The sequence below is a fragment of the Lutjanus erythropterus genome, chromosome 5 (genome assembly GCF_056507025.1).
Source record: "Lutjanus erythropterus isolate fLutEry1 chromosome 5, fLutEry1.hap2, whole genome shotgun sequence".
In the NCBI taxonomy this organism is placed as follows: Eukaryota; Metazoa; Chordata; class Actinopteri; order Lutjaniformes; family Lutjanidae; genus Lutjanus; species Lutjanus erythropterus.
In genome coordinates this window covers 9563615-9581574 of record NC_139321.1, presented here as the reverse complement: position 1 = coordinate 9581574, position 17960 = coordinate 9563615, and the positions used below count along the sequence as shown (strand labels likewise).

The following is a 17960-nucleotide window of genomic DNA, read 5'->3' as shown; positions in this document are numbered from 1 at the left end:
GTCTTAAGAATATTCTGTCATGATGTGATGAATATTTCACAGTAGGAATATTTTTAGCGAGTGTTGTGTCTTTTCTTCGCACTCACTGGAGCACTTACTCTGGCTGGAAGCTCGCAGATGGGGGCCAAGGCGACGGGACGGGAGTCTTTGCAGCCTGCCTGCTGCCTGCCTGCCGCTCTTAGCTGCAGCTCAGGCTCCACTCTGACCCGCTCGTGGTCTCAAAGGAAAACACAGGTCTGACAGTCTGATTTCAGCTGATGTTAATGGCCAAGCAGCAAAGTGACTGCTCGGCGAGGTTTTCAGTTTGAGCCGTATTCAGCTGTAAATGCAGCCTTTTTATTGTGGCCTTCAACAAGCTTTCGGCGAGTGTGTGGACCACGTAGATGGGCTACAGTATGTCTGTTTGTGTGTAATTATAGTGCGTGTTTTGTGTGCGTGTGTGTGCTCCTTAGCCTAGCATCAGTGCAGGGTCCTGAGGGGCAGCAACTGCTGATCCCTCACTTCTGCTCGGAGGCCTCTCTTTCTCTTTCTCTCGCTCCGGTTGCCTGGCAACCCTGGTGTTTCCGAAGGGGAGGGGTTTATTTTGCCCAGGAAAGAGGAAAAGATTGGAGGGAATTGCATGAAATGTGGATGAAGCTGTCAACACGAGATGCTCGCCCAGGCCTCAGCGCTCTGGGACTTGGTGATGGCCGGGACCGTGGGATCCTTCAGTGTTTCTTGCAGTTTTGCTAACTAAGATATGTGTATCCCACAGAACAGGACATGTGAGGAACAATGACAGTCGAGTGCCTTTGTGATAAGGTTGCAAGTCAACAGCCTATTTTAAAATCTGAAGCGTAGAATCAAGTTGTCAAATCTGAGTCCTTTTGATTGACTGATTTTATTTAATTAGTACAAATTGCGCAAGTCTCATGGCTTATTTTGAATTCCTTTCCAAACCTAACTGTGGGAGTTTTTCAGCAATTTATAACATAAACACAGGTTACTTAATTTTAAAAACATGTATTTGAAATTGTCATTCTTTGAACGAAAAATCAAGCCTTTTTCAAGGCAGATTACATATTTTCTACTCAGCTGCATGTAAAGCTGAATGTATGTTGAGCTCTATGCTAATTAAAAACGGAGAAAAAAGAAAACATTAAGAGACAGTTGGAGCATAAAACCCCTGAAAACCTGGTTTCAAATCCAGAGTGCTTCTCTCCATTATGAAATATTCATTCACTGAATAAACAACGATCAAAGTTGGAGTAAAGAAAAAAAAATCTTTGTTACTATTTATGACTGTTGTAGTATATGATCAAATTTGATTGAGAGTGGCTTGGCAGCATTATCAAGTAATCCACCAGCGCCATCAGATTTTGATTTAAATGTAAATCCTGATTGATGAATGGAAGTATGTGACACACATCACGTCATATCATCATTTCATATTACCATATCATATCACATTTTTCCCAAATGACTCCTGCCCAATTCAAACAACTGAGAAGAGCACAGACAAAAACACAAATACATAAATTTCTCAAGTAGGGTTTCATGCTGACAGAATTTCCGCTGAGTATATTTAGGTTGGCTCAACAGCAAACTATGCGGTAGCAGAGCCATACTTTCGTTTTGGCAGATTTCTTAATTTATGAGAAATGAAGTAATTTTGCTCAGTAATGCTAAGTGTGGGTCAGGCAGTTTTATGGTCTGAGCAAGCTAGCAGCTGGGTGCTAGTCAGAGTTACACAATGACACAAATGGTTCCTGCAGTTTGACCACTTTCAGGGCGTGTCAATCATGTAAATTTACACATAACGTTCGCACAATGTCTCTTGACTGTCCCTAAATATTACAACATTAGTCCAACAATGCCTCAGCCTGTGGGATTAGCCGCACAAATGCTAACGTTCAACAGGTTAACCTACAAAACAAACACTAAAACAATATAAAACATGGCAAAAACTTAGACCTTCAAAGTTTAAAAGACAGCAGGTATCAATCCATCCTAGAACTTGAACCCTCATATTGTTTTTTTTTTTTCGAACCATTAATTTATTTAACATTAATTGAAGTGTAAAACAGGAAGGTCCTAGCTGTGTGAACATTTTTTATGCAGTTGCATGCCATCAGCTGCAGTTTGCTTGTCACTAGCAAGGGATTTCAAAATTGCGACAGCCCTACTCACAAGTGACATAACCAAAACAGTTATAACACTGACAGAGGACATTATTTTCATGAAGGACCCCTTAACTCATTGTAAGATGGAGCACAAGAACATACTTCACCAGACCTACAATAGAGCCAGCTCTCAAAACCCAGCTGTCTTTTGTGGTGCTTTTGTCCAGACTTCCATTCAACCTTAAAAGCAGAGCACACAAAAGCGAAAAAAGCACCGAGCTGACTGCAATTCACAAATCCAAGTGTCACAGCAGAATTTAACATTCTGTGCATACTTGAATTGTCATTTGACGTCATGCTGCATGCAGTAATCTCCATTCACAAAAATAGACTCTTTCGACTGTGGGGAAAAAAATAGACTGTTGACAATTGACATATCTGTGTTATGATGAGCTATTTAAAGTGTAAGAACATGGGAGAGATGCGGGCGAGAGCCTGGTTCAGCAAATAGTCTTCAATATTAAGTTCCTGAATCGCAGCAGGAAAAACAATATTTACAAGAAACACATTAGTGTGGCCTCACATGAGCAGTGCTGGCTGTAGTACGTCCACACGCTGTGGAAGCTGGTGGATCCACCATCTATGGTTAAAGGGATAGTTCGGATTATTTGATGTAGGATTTTATGAGGTACTTATTGATAGGCAGTGTATTAGCTACAGTAGATGTTGGTCAGCATGGAGGAGCACCAGGACAGAAGCTAAGCAATGAACTGTGGACAAGTTCACTGACAAAAGACTTTTTTTAGCCCCATAAAAAAAGGTCCACCTAAAAAAATCAATAAAGTTTTAAGTACACTTCATATTTATAATATTTTTACCATTTTACTTTGCCATCAGACATTGTTTTCCAGCAGGAAAGTGCTGTTGTACAAACCAAATATCGTTCTCTCCAAACCAACCAAACTCCATGGGTAAAATAAGTAATTTTACTTCAAAGAGCTCAGGGGTTGCTGGTCTACTGATGCCTCGATCTGTTAGTTTGTTTGTGTTATTGTGTGACTTAAGTGTTTTAAAAGGATGGTTCAAATTCACCAAAGTCACTCTGTAACACAAACAAACAGATCGAGACAGCAGTAGAGCAGCAACTCCTGTGTTCTTAAATGCGGTGGTTTCCCGTCATAAAAGGCTGTCTGATGAAAAAGAAAAGTGATGAAAACATTCTAAATATAACAACACCTGAAACTGACTCTGACTTTTTTAGGTTGGCTTTTTTTAAATGGCTAAAATATCTTTTCTTGCTAACACCATCCACAGCAGTTCGTTGCTTAGCTTCCGTGCTGTACTCCCTTCTGCTTCTCCAAACTGTGGGCTTGCCGACCGCCATCTACTGCAGCTCATACACTGACTTTCAAGTACCTCATACAACCCCACTTCAAATAATCCGAACTATCCCTTTAAGCGATGATAAAACATCTGAATCCCAAGTCAGTATAGCTCCCAGGGGAAACTTGCTCATGACTTGACTACGGAGAGACATTTCTGACATTACTCATGCAAAATTACTTTTTGTTTATTTCAGCTGCACGCAGGCTAAGATTTGTTTGACTCTTATTGCTCTGCGTGGCCTAGTTAAGCATGAGGTCAGTTTGAATATTTCCTGCAGTTACTATGCACTCTGATGTGAGAAGGCACTTGGGCGGCAGAAAAAAAAACGGTTTGTTGTTGCTCGATGCTAACCCGCCGCTGCAGATCTGACTAATAATATCGACATCATTTTAATATCGTTAACTGTCTGGCGAGGTGTGCTGCTGACAAACGTGACCCCTGTGTGTTAGTTTGTTTGTGTGTGTGTGTGTGTTTGCAAGCACCATGTGCTATTTCCAGCTGGCATATGAACTCAGCAGATGAACCCAGATCAGCTGTTTGTCCTCAAGGGGAGGCGTTCTGATTCATCCGATTGGCCAGCAGCTGTGTGTCACAATGTGTATGTATATGTGTGAATGTATGCCTGTTTGTGTGAAGCGCTGTGCATGTGCCCGGGCAAGTACGTGAGGAGAATTCACATGATGAATGGTAAATCAAGTTTATTTGTCACATACACATTCATACAGCGTAGCGTGGGAGTGAAATGTATTCTCTGAATTTGACCCATTCTAGACTGTAAAAAAAGTTTTATAGCTATAATATGTAATATTTCTGCATTAAAATATCTATAAACACTAGATATATGTTATATATTTTGTTAAGCTGTGTACTTTCAATATCCCAGATGTTTGCAACAATGTTGAAATGCGGAGAAATCTGTAATTTATTCAAGGTAACCATGTGTTAATCACAAATCACATGACGACTTCTTGCACCTGTTCTGCACATCGACAGAAGTCCAAAAATCTCCCTGACGTTCAGATATTGGACTGCAAGTCAACGTGCAAGAGGGGTCAGAGTCAGATGTCCACATATTGAATCCGATTTGCACACTGTGCCGACGTACAGATATGGTCCCAGATGGACCAGTGCAATATAGACATGAGCTAACATGTCTGGCAGACGTCTTATGTTTGCTGAGTTGGCACAAAGACAATATGTGAAACTCCATCCAGTGAGTTTATTAAAAGTGTAAGCAGGGACTGAATTCAATAACCTGCATCATAATTAATGTGTTTTCATTACTGTGGAATTCGACAGCCAAAGAACAGTTCATCCCAAAAATCAAAACTGCATATTTTTCCTCTAACCTATAGTGCTTTATTTTTAACTAGATTGTTTAGGTGTGAGTCGCTGAGTTTGCCTTCCCTCTAATATGATGGAACTCGATAGATACCAGGTTGTGGCACTCAAAAATATATTTGAAAAATTCAAAAGCATTTCCAGAAATCATGACCTGGTTACTCAAGATAATCCACACACCTTGTGTAGGAAGGGTCAGGGTTAGGGTTAGAAAAGAAAAGTAGTTCTGGTAGATTTTACCATAGAAAGAAAATATTTCCTACATGAAACTGCTCACAAGAAGGTCTGCAGATTATCTTGAGTAACTGGGTCATGATTTCTGGAAAGCTGCCGTTGAGTTTTTTTCTAACATATTTTGATATCATGTTCCTTTAGAAACTTTATTTAATGAGTTGGTTGAACTCATAGCACATTCATTCAACTCACTGTACACATTTTAAGTTACTTTTTTTACTTCAAGTTAATGAGAAAAGATTAATTGATTCCACTAAATGTCTGTATGTTTTTTTACTGTGTAGAAGGTGGATAACTGCAAGAGAATCTAACCTGATATACATGTTTCTGATGCACCCAGAGGAAAACCAGACAAACACGGGGAAAACATGCTAACCATTGAGCCGCTGTGATATATTTGAAACTACAAATCCCATCAAATCTTGAAGAGAATGGCCACTAAATGTACCGCTGTCAAATCATTCATCTGTGTGTGAGTTGCAGAAGTAGGACGCAGCTATAGTAAGGTGCTTTCCCAGAGGAAGCAGTGTTAGTCAGCCTGGACCTCTTTGATTCTTTATTCATCACCTCTTTATATAATTTATATACTTTATGTGGGTGGAGAGAGGGGGGAAAAAGGTGCAGCTATTAATGATTAGACACCAGGAAGAGGACCGAAGTGACGACTTGAATAATAAGTGTGAAGAAGTTAATCCACTTTTTCCGCCTGCAGAGAATCTTAAATGTGCGATGAAGATATTAGACTGTCATCATTTTGCAAATACAGTCAGGTATTGCATTTGCATTATGATGACATAAGGCATAAAGTGCCACGTCGTATGACATGGCTACTATTAAAAAGTGATTCCGCGCTCCGGAAGGAGAGGCAGGGGTGTAAATGGGGAAGGACAAATGTGAGCGGCAGGGAATGATGGAGGAAATGAGACGGATGTATTGCAGGATCACCTCTCTTCACGACTTCCATTTTGAGAAATAGCCATCTCTGTTTTATTTTCCTCACGTGTCTCTCATAGTGAGGGTCAGGGAGTCACATATTCAGAAATCCTGGTTATTATCAGCTGCGGGGCTTTTCTCTCCGCTCTGCCTCCATGTTCTCTGCTCCTGTAGCTGCTGGCGTGCTAAAGAAATCTGCACGTTCACTCCGCTTGTGCATTTCTCTGCCAACACTGGTGATGATTTATTAGACTACACTAGACTGTTTTCCTACTGTAATAAACATTTTACACTGAAAGGAAAGAAAAACAGCTTATTTAAATATAATGCTGGAATGTAGCAGTGCACTTACTCTTGTTCAAGTAACCAAGAATATTCCTCTGAAAAAAAAAAGCAGAGCTCTAGTGAAATAAATTATCACAGATTTTCTTTTTTGTTTGTCTGAATAAAGATTTAAAAAAAAAAAACTCACCCTGGGTATGAGAGTACAAAACAATTTTCACAGCCCTTTCCAGAGATAACAACCCGTGTGATAATTTAACTAAGTGAAAGAGCATAAATTCACATGTGCAAGCCTGATTTAGAAAAATAAATTTCTATTTTCTGTATGTCACAAATTATATCCAAGTACAATTTTGATGTCCTTGTACTTAATTTGAGTACATTTCAGTTCTACTTTGATGCCTCTGCACCATTTTTTTTTCCATAAAAACATGTTATGATCTTATACAATACATTTGTTTAAGATTAAACCTGTGGTTCCCAACATTTTTGGCTTGTGACAGTGTGTAGCTGAGGCCCCTTGTCGTATTTCAGATGTCTGAGTTGTTAGCAAAGGTTTACCTCTGTCAGGGACCAAGCAGGGAGGCAATGAGTTTTATTTACCCACAAAATGCAAAATATAAACCAAGAACTTAATATCTAGGCCTATAAAAGAGGTCAACAAAATATAACTATACTCAAAATAACAGCAACAAAACAGGGTGTTAAGTGAACAAACTGACCTACCAAAATTCTTCTTCTTCTTCTTCTTCTTTTCCGTTTTATGGCGGGTGGTAACCAGCTTTTAGGTGCATTACCGCCACCTACTATGTTTGAGTGTGGACCAGAGGTAGAAGGGAAAAAAAAAACAAAAACAAAAAAAACACTCCACAGATTCGTTTCTTTCATAAATCAGATTAAACCCCCTAAGCCAAAGGAAAAAATATTTTTTAAGTTTAGCTCTCCTATACCCTGTTTCATTACTTCCCTCTTCAGTGTTTCTCGCTCTCTGGAATATTTCTGGCAGTGAAGAATTACATGTTCTACTGTTTCCTGTTTCTGACAATAATTACACAGTCCTGAGGGATGTTTGTTAGACCTACCAAAATGCAACATGAGGGAACATATATACTGGCTTGGCCAAACCAACTAACATGAAAAGGGGAAAACAAAATGGATATCCACTAAAACTAATACACAGGAAAAACTAACTAAACCCAAATCCCCCTCTGACATGGCTGGAGGTGGTATGGCCTGATGAGCTGGCCACAGGATTTAACAGGTTCCACCCCTTGGCCACACCTTTTGCCTGTCCGGGATGATACCGCCCCCACCAGCATGGTAACTCAAAAGAAGACAAAGAAAAATAATTAATACAGCAGAAAATAACTAATTTTAACCTTACAGTGTGAAATCGTGTGCACTCCATTTGAACAGTGTAAAGCTAAAAGAAAATAAAGAAATTATAACTCACATAAACTGTAGTATGGACCTGAATTGTTTGGGGTGTGGTTGACTGCAAAGAAGTGAGGTGAGTGTGTGCATGGTTTTACCCTCACACCCTCTTTAAATGTTAGACGGTTAAACTTCAGAAGAGCTAAAACTACCCATTATTTCACAACAAGAGCAAAGACCAGAGAAAAGTAGTAAAAGAAAAAAACTTATAAAGCAGAACTTTGTTTTTCTTCTTTCTCTTTTCCTTTTTCTTAAAAAAAAAAAACAGATTTACAGGGTAAAAATCCTCCATTACAAGTAAATGTGTTGCAGTGAAATTGTTATTTAAAGTAAAGTAAAATACTAATGTAGGTCATGTGTAAGTCGTGTTTGGTTAAAATGGAGCTGATTTCAAGGAGCCTATTTCATGTACTGTTGTGTAGTTTAATCCTCATATAATCATGCATTATATTTTAAAAGCTCATCATATATTTTTTACTCTGTGTAAAAATGTCATTTATAAAGCAAGGGTTCCCATATTGCAGCCTGCTGGCTAATGGCGGTGCTCTGAATCGTTTTGTGTGGCCCTCAAACACGTCATGAAATGCATGCATTTCATTTTCGCCATCTGAAAATACGAAGCTAATGGTTGCATGGCAGCTAGTGGCATCTTGCAAGAGTTGCAGGAATGGCGTTGGTGGAAAAGCCAAAAAAAATGCTGCACGGTTGAGGAGAAAAGGAGTTTTCAGGGAAAAATGGATCATCTCTTACGTCGTCTGAGCTCGGGAGACGGATTAAGTGATCCGTTTCATCTACAGGTGAACTTGTTGCTCAAGGAATTATTTACGTTAAACACCTTAATGAGACCAATCACAAATCCCACGACAAGTTAATGAGTTTTCCCATGTGCTGGCTCCCTAAATCGGCACTCAGTCATCAAAACTTTGAGAACCCTGTTGTAAAGTAACTAGTCACTATATCTGTTGATGTATTGGAGTTAAAGGTACATTCCTCTAAATTGCAGTGGGGTTTACCGCGAAACTGAAATTTTCAAGTAAAGTACAAGTAACGTTGAACATTTAATTGAAATTTTACCAAAATCGCAATATGAGCTACTGCAGTTTAAAAATCAAGGGAGGCACAATGTTTGTTAAAGGCGAAATGTGTTTCAAAATGAAATACTGCCAGGCTGAGGGGACGTCCTGGCCTACACATCATCATCATCATTTTAATATGCTTTCAGTGAAAATTAGAATAATGATGTAAAAATTATCACTCCCTGATATTGCAAATCATATCACACTTGTAATATCAGGCAAAATAATTGCAATTAGATATTTTTTCCGAACCGTTTAGCCCTAGAAGTTCCTCAAATTTTGACTTTTTTCACAAGTGCTTTTCCCATAACTTCATGAACAGACCTGATGTCTTGCAGCGCTGCCTGAGATGATATTGTATTTTATTATCATGACCTACCAGCGTGTGGGATATGAGCGCTTTTCCATAGGGATTTATTCCATTAAACAATTTGCACTTGTGCCTCCTACTGATGTGTTAGATTTAAAACGTCTCATCTGTGCCGAATGTAACAAGAGTGTTTGTCCGTGTCACTCGGTGCAACAGTAGGCTTATATTGTGTCTGTTGTGTCCCCAGAGCAAGATGCCTCTTGCTCATTCTTTTCAGCGAGTGTGTGTGTTTCTGTGGTGACTGTGTTAAGGTGCTACCACACTGTCTGCTCTCTGTCAGCATCGCTTCCCTTGGGCATCAGTGTTTTCCTCACAGCTCCACTCGGCTTTAACAACATGCCTCCACAGAGGCGTCAAGACCCTGAATAACAACAGCAGTTGTAATTGTATTGGTATGTGTGATTGTGTTTCGAGTGCGTGTTCACCGAGAGATACCGAGTGTACTTCTTTGCGTTTGTCTTTGGTGTGTGTGTGCATGTGTGTATGGATTTGCCTCCTCTCATGCGTTTTTGCTCTGTGTGAGCTCATTTCGGAGCAGGCTTGTTCATTAGGTCTGTGGGGAGGTGTGCTTTCTGCTGACTTTGTTTGGTTCAAAGCCTGAGGCTCGTACTGATCAATAGTATCCCGGACCCACCACGTCTATGTGCAGCTGATTGGCTCTCTGCATGGCAGGCAGCCACAGCTTAACAGCGGAAAGTCATACGTCAATATGTCAGTCACATCTTTTGAGGTATATATTTTAGACACGCCCTTAATCGCTCAGAATGTGCATGAAATTCAGTTTATTCCTGCGCAAAACTCTCAAAACACTCAAAATGCATTGCTCTTGATTCTTTTGTGCATAAAAAGCAGAGACATCAAAGGAAATCTTATTACAGCGTGGTGTACAATCATCATCAGATATTGGAAATCCAAACCAGCAGATGTGTTTTCTAGGTGACAGTTAGTGAGTTGCCAATAAAGCATTGATGAAATTTCTGGCTTTAGGCTGCTGTTTAGCTTTTGTTTCTGTTTGGCAGAATAAAACACACAGTCGCAGTGTGTTTCTGTGTGGGTGTCTGCTCTCATGCCTGAATTCTGCGATGCATCTAAGTGGACCAGCATTCAGTGTACAATGTGACAGACAGGAACTCAAATTTGTGTTTGTATCAGCCAAAGATCAATATTTCGGGGCTGTATTGAATAGTTCAAGGCTAACATTCAAATTCTAAATCAACATTTGACTGCACATCTTTTTCTCATTTATTTAGTTTTTTCATTCTGTTAAAATCATTGACATAAATAAAGATGGACAACGTGTCCCCACTTCCTCCCAGTGAACAAAACTAAAGCCAAAATATTCTGGATTTGGAGCCAGAGTGATGCTGTAAGTAAAATTTGAAAAAATATGGTTCGTCCTTAAAACACCTGCTTTTAGAATGGAGTTTGGTTTAAACCCCCGGCGAAGGCAGAGGGTATTTTAACGTAAATAATTTACTTAAATTGAGCTGACCTGCCCTTTAATAATGAACCTTGTTAATAGCATAAAATAATGTAGGGAGTGGTGCTAAAACAAACCTGTTTTCTACTTCTCTCAGCTTGTAGTAAAAGGTCACGCAATGAGCACAAACGGTTGTAACAAGAACTGCGACTTTGCATATTTGTTGGCGGTTAGCCTTTGAAAAACAACCTTCACAATGGTAAAAAAAAAAAAAAAATCTCTCTCACTTGCCTCACACAAAGGGAGGTACACACCTGGATTAATGAGGCAGACTAGCAGCGATCTAACAGAACCATAAATTACATTTATATATCCACAATAACAAAAAATAATTTCCAGCTCTAATAAAAAATGACTCATTTAATCCAATGAATCACTTCATTCAAATTGAGGATTTTGTTTGTTTGTCTTTTTTTTTTTTAGGGCGATGACGTCATAAAATATGATAGCAGACATGTGAAGCTTCGATCTCAATAGAAGAAAAAAAATCATTATTGTTTTCCAGCAGGTCCCTTGTATATACGGTGATAAGAGAGCTAACCTGCATCTGTCTGTCTGTGGTCTCCTCAGGTCTGGACGACTGTCTCCAGCAGTACGTGAAGAGTTTCGAGCGGGAGCAGATGGGGGGAGAGCAGCTGCTGCACATCACCCATCAGGAGCTGGAGGAGCTGGGTGTCACCAGAATAGGACATCAGGAGCTCATCCTGGAAGCTGTCGACCTCCTCTGTGCCCTGGTCAGTCAGCCGTTGTTGCCTACTGATGTTATTTCTCTCGATGTGTAACGCTTTGGCTGCGCGTGTTATTGTGTGTTTGAGTGTTTGTTAGATTCACTGGAGTTATTTTTTAATTTAACAGCTTGTGTAATTTAACAGTCAACTGATACTCTCACATAGGTTTGGGGCTACAATAAGAAACTGTCCTCCATTGTTACACAGAAACTGGTGGTTTTGATTGTCACATAAGCCAAAAAATATTTTGGTATTTTAAAGCTATTATAATTATCCAAGTATCCTCAACCCAGCAGTAAAAAGTTGGCATCAGATGTCTGGTCAGGTTGGAGTTGGTTATCATTTGGATTTTATTGATTCCAAGTCTGCTTATCAGTTTAGGTTCTTAACAATATCTTGATTTTCATTCTTTGAGCATCCTTCTACGTTCTTCACTGCGGGGTTGTGTGAAACACTGAGCTAAGCTGATGTTAGCTAGTTAACCGCAACAATTGTGATCTCTTTTCTGGTTTCTTGAACATTTTGAGGTGAATAGGCTACGTTACTAAAACGATAGAGTATCCCGTCCTTGTTAAGCATTTTGTAGCACAGCGTTTGCTAAATTGAGGCTATAGTTACAAGACTCACGCAGTTTGTGCCGTTCACCTGCAGCAGCTGAGCATGTTAACTGAGAATAATGCTAGACTTACCGTTTAATAAGACAAATGCATTAGGGGACGGGAAGACATGCAACTTGCATGTCTGTAGACGCAGACAGATAGTCAATGTACAGTAAGTACACAGTTTAATTTGAAACTTGCGAGTGCATAATTTGTGTAGCAGAATCAATAATTAAAATTTCTTCATACTTATTTCTTTGTAATTGTAATTTTGGAGTCAAATGTGATTTTGAATCAGTTCTGTCAGTTAATATCAGCTAATATTCTTTTGTTAAATGAAACAATGTTAATGTGGAGCAGCAGAAGATATCAGAGAAATATGTTGTTTTGGTTTTGGTGCTGAAACTCAGGTAATGTACCGACACTAGCATCTGAACATTTCAAACTGGCTTTAATATCCAATTTATATCCACGATCAGAACTTAAGAAAGAATTTCACATGCAAATAAGAAATAAAGATTTATTTTTAGGATATTTTTTGCTCTGCTTGCCACAGTTACTTTCAGCCTAAACTTTAAGACCAGAGAATAGTTTTCTTCCTGTAACTGCTGAAGAAATTCTCACAGGTAGAACAATTTATATATTGGTTGTTGTTTATTTTCCCTCACCAGTTATTGATATTGGCTTAAGAAATGTCTAGAAAAATCCTCAGTCATTTGGGCCCTGCTTTGTGTGTGTGTACTGCCTCGGTCACTGCTGACTGTATGTGCAGTGGCCCTGCTCAGGATTAGGGAATTAGGGGGAATTAGGTGCTACTCTCCCAGAGAGAGAGAGAGAGAGAGAGAGAGGGAGAGACGGAGGGAGAGTGAGAGGAAGAGACAGAGAGAGAGTATGTAGAAAGAGTATGCAGGATGCACCTTATCTCCCAGGCACACATGGCTGGATTAGTTGGGGCTGTTTGAATGTGTGTGAGTGTGTGAGAGTGTGTGCGTGTGTGTGTATGCGCACATGCTTGTGTGTGTGCTAATCAGCACCTCTTCTCATTCAAACGTTCCAGCATGGGAATGAGTGTCCCAGAGCAGCAATCACCATATGTCCTGGAACTGGACGCGCACACACACACACACACACACACACACACACACACACACACACACACACACACACACACACACACACACACACGCAACCCACACATATAGAGATGCCAGGTAGACAAGGTGTATCGCTGAAACTGCAGCTGTGAGTAGTTTTAAAGAATAATTCCTGCTTATTACAATTTAGGACTTGCTTTTTGTAGCTTTAGCTGCCATTCCTATCAGCTGTAATAACACTCTGCCGTGAGATCTGGGAACAACATCTGGGGGAGAAAGAAACACAAGGAGTCAGATGATGAGAGAGGTTTGAAACAGAGCCTCAAGCTGAAAGTTAAAACTGAAGGTGAACAGTCACAAACTGTCATCAATCATCAGTCACGGTTTACAGATGAACTTCATTCTTTAACTTTGATCTATACCAAACTTGTCCGAGGTGTGAGCACACAAAGTTTTAATGTGGAGAGATGGATTATTACTGACATTTTTGGTTTTAATGCCGATACTTATTTCTTGTTTTAGTCAAGTTGCAGTGTTATAGATCTCTGCATTATTTTATTGAGTAAAATGATTGGTCACACTTTTTTTTTTTTTTGAAGTGGTGTGCATAAGAGTGTCATTACACTGTCATAACCATGTCATGACACCAGGAATCTTTATGAATGTTTATGGCTGTTGTCATTAAGTGCCGTTTGGTACGACACCTTGACATTAATCGAGCCACTAATTGTCTGTTATGACAACTTGACAGAAATGTCTTTGTTATGACAACTTGACATTAACCAAGACAACAACCTGTCAGTGTCTTCGTCTTGACAGCTTGTCAATCAAACTTAAAAAAGCTAACTGAGCAAACTATAAAAGCATTTGACAGTGTAATAAAGTTTAATTACATCTTTATGACAAGTCCTAAATGTACCACTTTATTTGAGGTCGAGTAAAAAATTCACAACACACTTATAAGGTCTTATGACGGCCAGAGTCAAAACCAACTGTGACAGTTTAATGTAATGTTAAATCAAAAAGCTTAACAGTTTCTTTTTGTTTGATAATGTCGTTTCCATGACAAAGACATCTCAGTGTCAACTTTACATTAAAAGTGAAATAACTGATCAAATTACACTTAATGACAAATGTTTTAAACCTTCATGTTCATAACACATAGTTATGAAAGTGTAATGACAGTTTCATGCACATCCCTTCAAATATAGTGTAACCAGTGTTTTTATGATCATAAGATATTAAGGCCCAAACTACAAAATTAAGACCAAAGTTACGACTAAACAGAATTATCCTTTAAAGCAGCCTCGGGAAAGCAAATCTCAACCGACCTCCTCCCTCATTAACTCTACTCCCCAGGTAACAGAGGGCCACATCTCTGTAGTACCTGCAGACACTGTGAGTATTTGGATAATAAAGGACGATTCGCTGTCGTCAGCAATATAATCCATCATAAGGAAAGCGAACCCCATTCCCCCGGCTCAACCGTTATGACTTTCTGGTCTCTCCGCAGCGAAAACGGGGAGCTTCTGTGGCCCTGGATCAATGCATGTTTCAAGCGCTGACTGAGCTTTCAGTCTCGCTGTAAATGTGGAAAAGTCCCTTCTTTTATGTCTATGCAATCGAGTTTTTGCCCCTAGCATCTATGCTAAGTAGGTTTCTGTGGGCGCAGTGAATTTTCAGCAAGATGTGCTGGGAAATGGGCATAACTTAAGAATGAAGTGACAGCTCATCCCCAAAATCTGAGCCGAAAGACAGGCGCAAATGACGGAGACATAGGTGTCATTGTATTAAAGTTGCATAAAAAGTGTAAAGACTGAGCAAATTAAAAGATTTAAATTTAACTCAGCAGAGGTCTGCAAATATACCTTTTCTTTTTTTTAAGCAGTTATTCAAAGTCAGCCACAGCAACCAGGCCACACTTTAGCACAGTGATTGACTACTGCAGTAATTAATTACAAGTGGAGAGTGATTTGCCCTGGTCACCTACTTAGACAGTAACATTTATTTTGTACGACTATTTGTATAATCAGATGATAAGCAAATCTTCTCTGTTAAACTTGTAGTAATATTTTTGTATTCTTCTCTTTTGTATCTTGTAGATTGTGTCCAGCTATTACCTGAGAGAGTTCTTGTTATCTCTCTCTTTGAAATCTGTTGCACAAATCGTAGCTGTATTCTGCACCCTCTGGGTCAGCTTTTTACATCCAAGCGGTCCTTGTGGTGTCCCCCAAGGTTCTGTTTTTGGGGCACTTATGTTTTCTATATTATTTATCAAAGCAGACCTAACTTTATTTCCTTTTAATGAAATATACGTACATGAGATACACTGGACACAGATGCAGAATGTCCACAGAGGAGTGCGTCCATTATAATCAGCTGCGACACTGACCACAAAAGCTGTTTGCACACATGCAGGCATTGCACAACTCATTTTTTCAGCTGGACATTCAGCTGTGCCGCCCTCTAACTGGTAAAAACTACATATTTCTGTGTTAAAAAAAACAAGCAGAATATGTTAAAAAATGATTAGAATAAATACTGTGTTGTACCAGAGGCAATGCAGCTCAGCAGAGAAACCTTGTGGGTGTTTTTACATTGGACATTGAAATAAATCAATCAAATCAATGTGCATCCATGATCCTCTAGTGAAAAACGGTCTAGTTAATTCATTCAGTCCCAGTTAATCTAGCCTATGCTTCCAAACCCTGCAGAACCAGCTGCATTATTGTAAGTATCCTACTTTAAATCCTCTCAGAAAACACTGCTGGCATGCAACCACAGCTACAAAGATGCTTTCTGCTCGAGCTAACACACAGACAAACACATTCGTATCTATCAGGAATTTAGAGTTTTTAAACAATCTGACATTCATATGTTTGGATTTAGAGAGAATCTGGAAGAAACCCCATACAAAAAAAAAAAGACAGGACAGGATGTTTTGCCTCTGTACCAAAACATTTTACAAACAGCTTAAGTCTTAAAAACTAAAAAAACAAGAATAAAGGCACTGAAACTTGGAATATCTTGGCACAATCCAGGATAATAATTAGGTAGCTGTTTTATGTTTGGAACAATGTCCCGATTCTGTTCTGCTTTTGTTCTGAGAGAGTGATTTGTGCCGTCATCTCCTCCTGTAACTCTTTCATGCATGATGAGTCAGCTTTCTATGTTGGTTCTTTTTCAGTGCCACACTGTGTGACTCCTAAATTGATTTAAAAATCCTGTTGGTTATGTGAACGTTATTAATTAGCTTGCCATATTTTATATTTCCTGCCCTTTTCTTCTTCATTTGAACATTTGAGATAATTAGACAGAAAATATATGAAGGCTGAAATGAATGTTGAATATTATCTTTGTTTTTTTTTTTCCTGTAGTCTGTGAGGTAGCGTATTATCTGACCCCCCACACTGACTCAACAATACTTCTTTGACTTGTTGGTGTGTGTGCACGCATGTTTGTGTCTGTTTTCTATGAATGATACTGTTCTCTTGTTTTTCTTTGTATTTCTGTTCCAGATTTGGCTGATGGCCTTGTAATAGTTTATTTTCCAGTTGTTGATTGCTCAAGGGTAACCACTTTCTGAATGAAACACTTTGTTTGAAACAGTCCCATAAAAAAGGTCATTACAAACGAATCAAACCATGCACGGCTTCGTAATCTGTGTTCTGTTTTTAAGCAGCAGAAAACAGCCGTTGTCATACAGCGATCTAGGGCAGTGATACTCAACTTGCGGCCTACGGGCCAAATCTGGCCCCCATTAGGGTGTCGGGGGGCCCTCCAAATATTTCATGAGGGACATAAGGGAGGGACAGATGTGCCAGTTTTGTATGATGGGATAAATTAGGCTGTTAGCAACAGAGAAGACTTTGTGTGATGGACAACAGCTATTGGCTGACGAGGAGGAAAAGCAGAAATGAAGATAAATCTGATCCTATAAATGTGTAAGTTCTACTAAAAGACCTTAAACATACTTTTCATTTGTTTCCTGAGGCAGTTTATATTTATGGTTTATGTTTATGAATCATTCCAGTATTTCAGTGAGTGCATGATGGAAGAGGTTTTTGATATATTATAAACTCTTTCAAATGTTATCAATGCATTTGCAATTAAAATACAATTGCAGTTATTAAATGCAGTAAAGTATCATCTAAAATATTATCTATCAGCCTTTGCACCAAGTTAATTTAGTAAATAAATTACGTCAATTAATCAGTTCATTTGAAAATAACGTTTAATGTTTCTTTATTTTATCTAATAAATAACATTATAGTTTGTTTATTAACTGGCCCTTTGCCTCCTGTCATTTTGCAAAAGTGGCCCCCAGGCAAAGCAAGTTGAGAATCCCTGATCTAGAGGGGAGAAAAGCACTGGTTTGATTTTGAATCCCGTGCACAAAAGTAGAAAAGTGTAGCTGGACTTGTTGCGGGGTAGATAAGAAAAACCTGCAGTAAAAATTTAAAATTCACTCATTATACAAATCTCATCTGCCTGAGTTGAGCAGAGGACCTGGATCGTCCAAGCCGAGAGCAACACAATCAATAATCTCTGGATTCATAGAGGTTAGATACTCACATTTTTAGTGCGGCTGGACTGCAAAAGCTTCCACTGAATGTGCAGTGGAGGGAAACTGATTAATGCTTTATTTTGAAAAGTGTTAAACAGTGAAGTCCCCGTTTTTGCCCAAACATTTCATAAATGTCTGAGTGCGTTTCTGTGAACAACTGCAGAAATATCAGCATGGAGGAGAGGCCACTCCACACATGGCTGCTATGGCAACCACATCGACATGAAGGTGGAGGGGTGGTTGCTCTAATGGCATCGCCCTCTTACTGTATTGATTTGACACACACGCAGGCACACATATGCACGCACCGCTCAAATTATTTCTCTCTTCTTTC

General features: G+C 39.3%; 1 protein-coding gene across 3 annotated transcripts in view; it reads left to right on the top strand.

The window, feature by feature from the left end:
- Positions 1–17960, top strand: part of LOC146326436 (connector enhancer of kinase suppressor of ras 2) — a 79719-nt gene that overhangs the window by 10658 nt on the left and 51101 nt on the right. For all 3 annotated transcript variants that reach the window (XM_084718709.1, XM_084718708.1, XM_084718710.1), the window contains exon 2: positions 11209–11372. In XM_084718709.1, coding sequence (XP_084574835.1) covers positions 11209–11372 — 164 coding nt within the window. The remainder of the gene's footprint in view (positions 1–11208; positions 11373–17960) is intronic.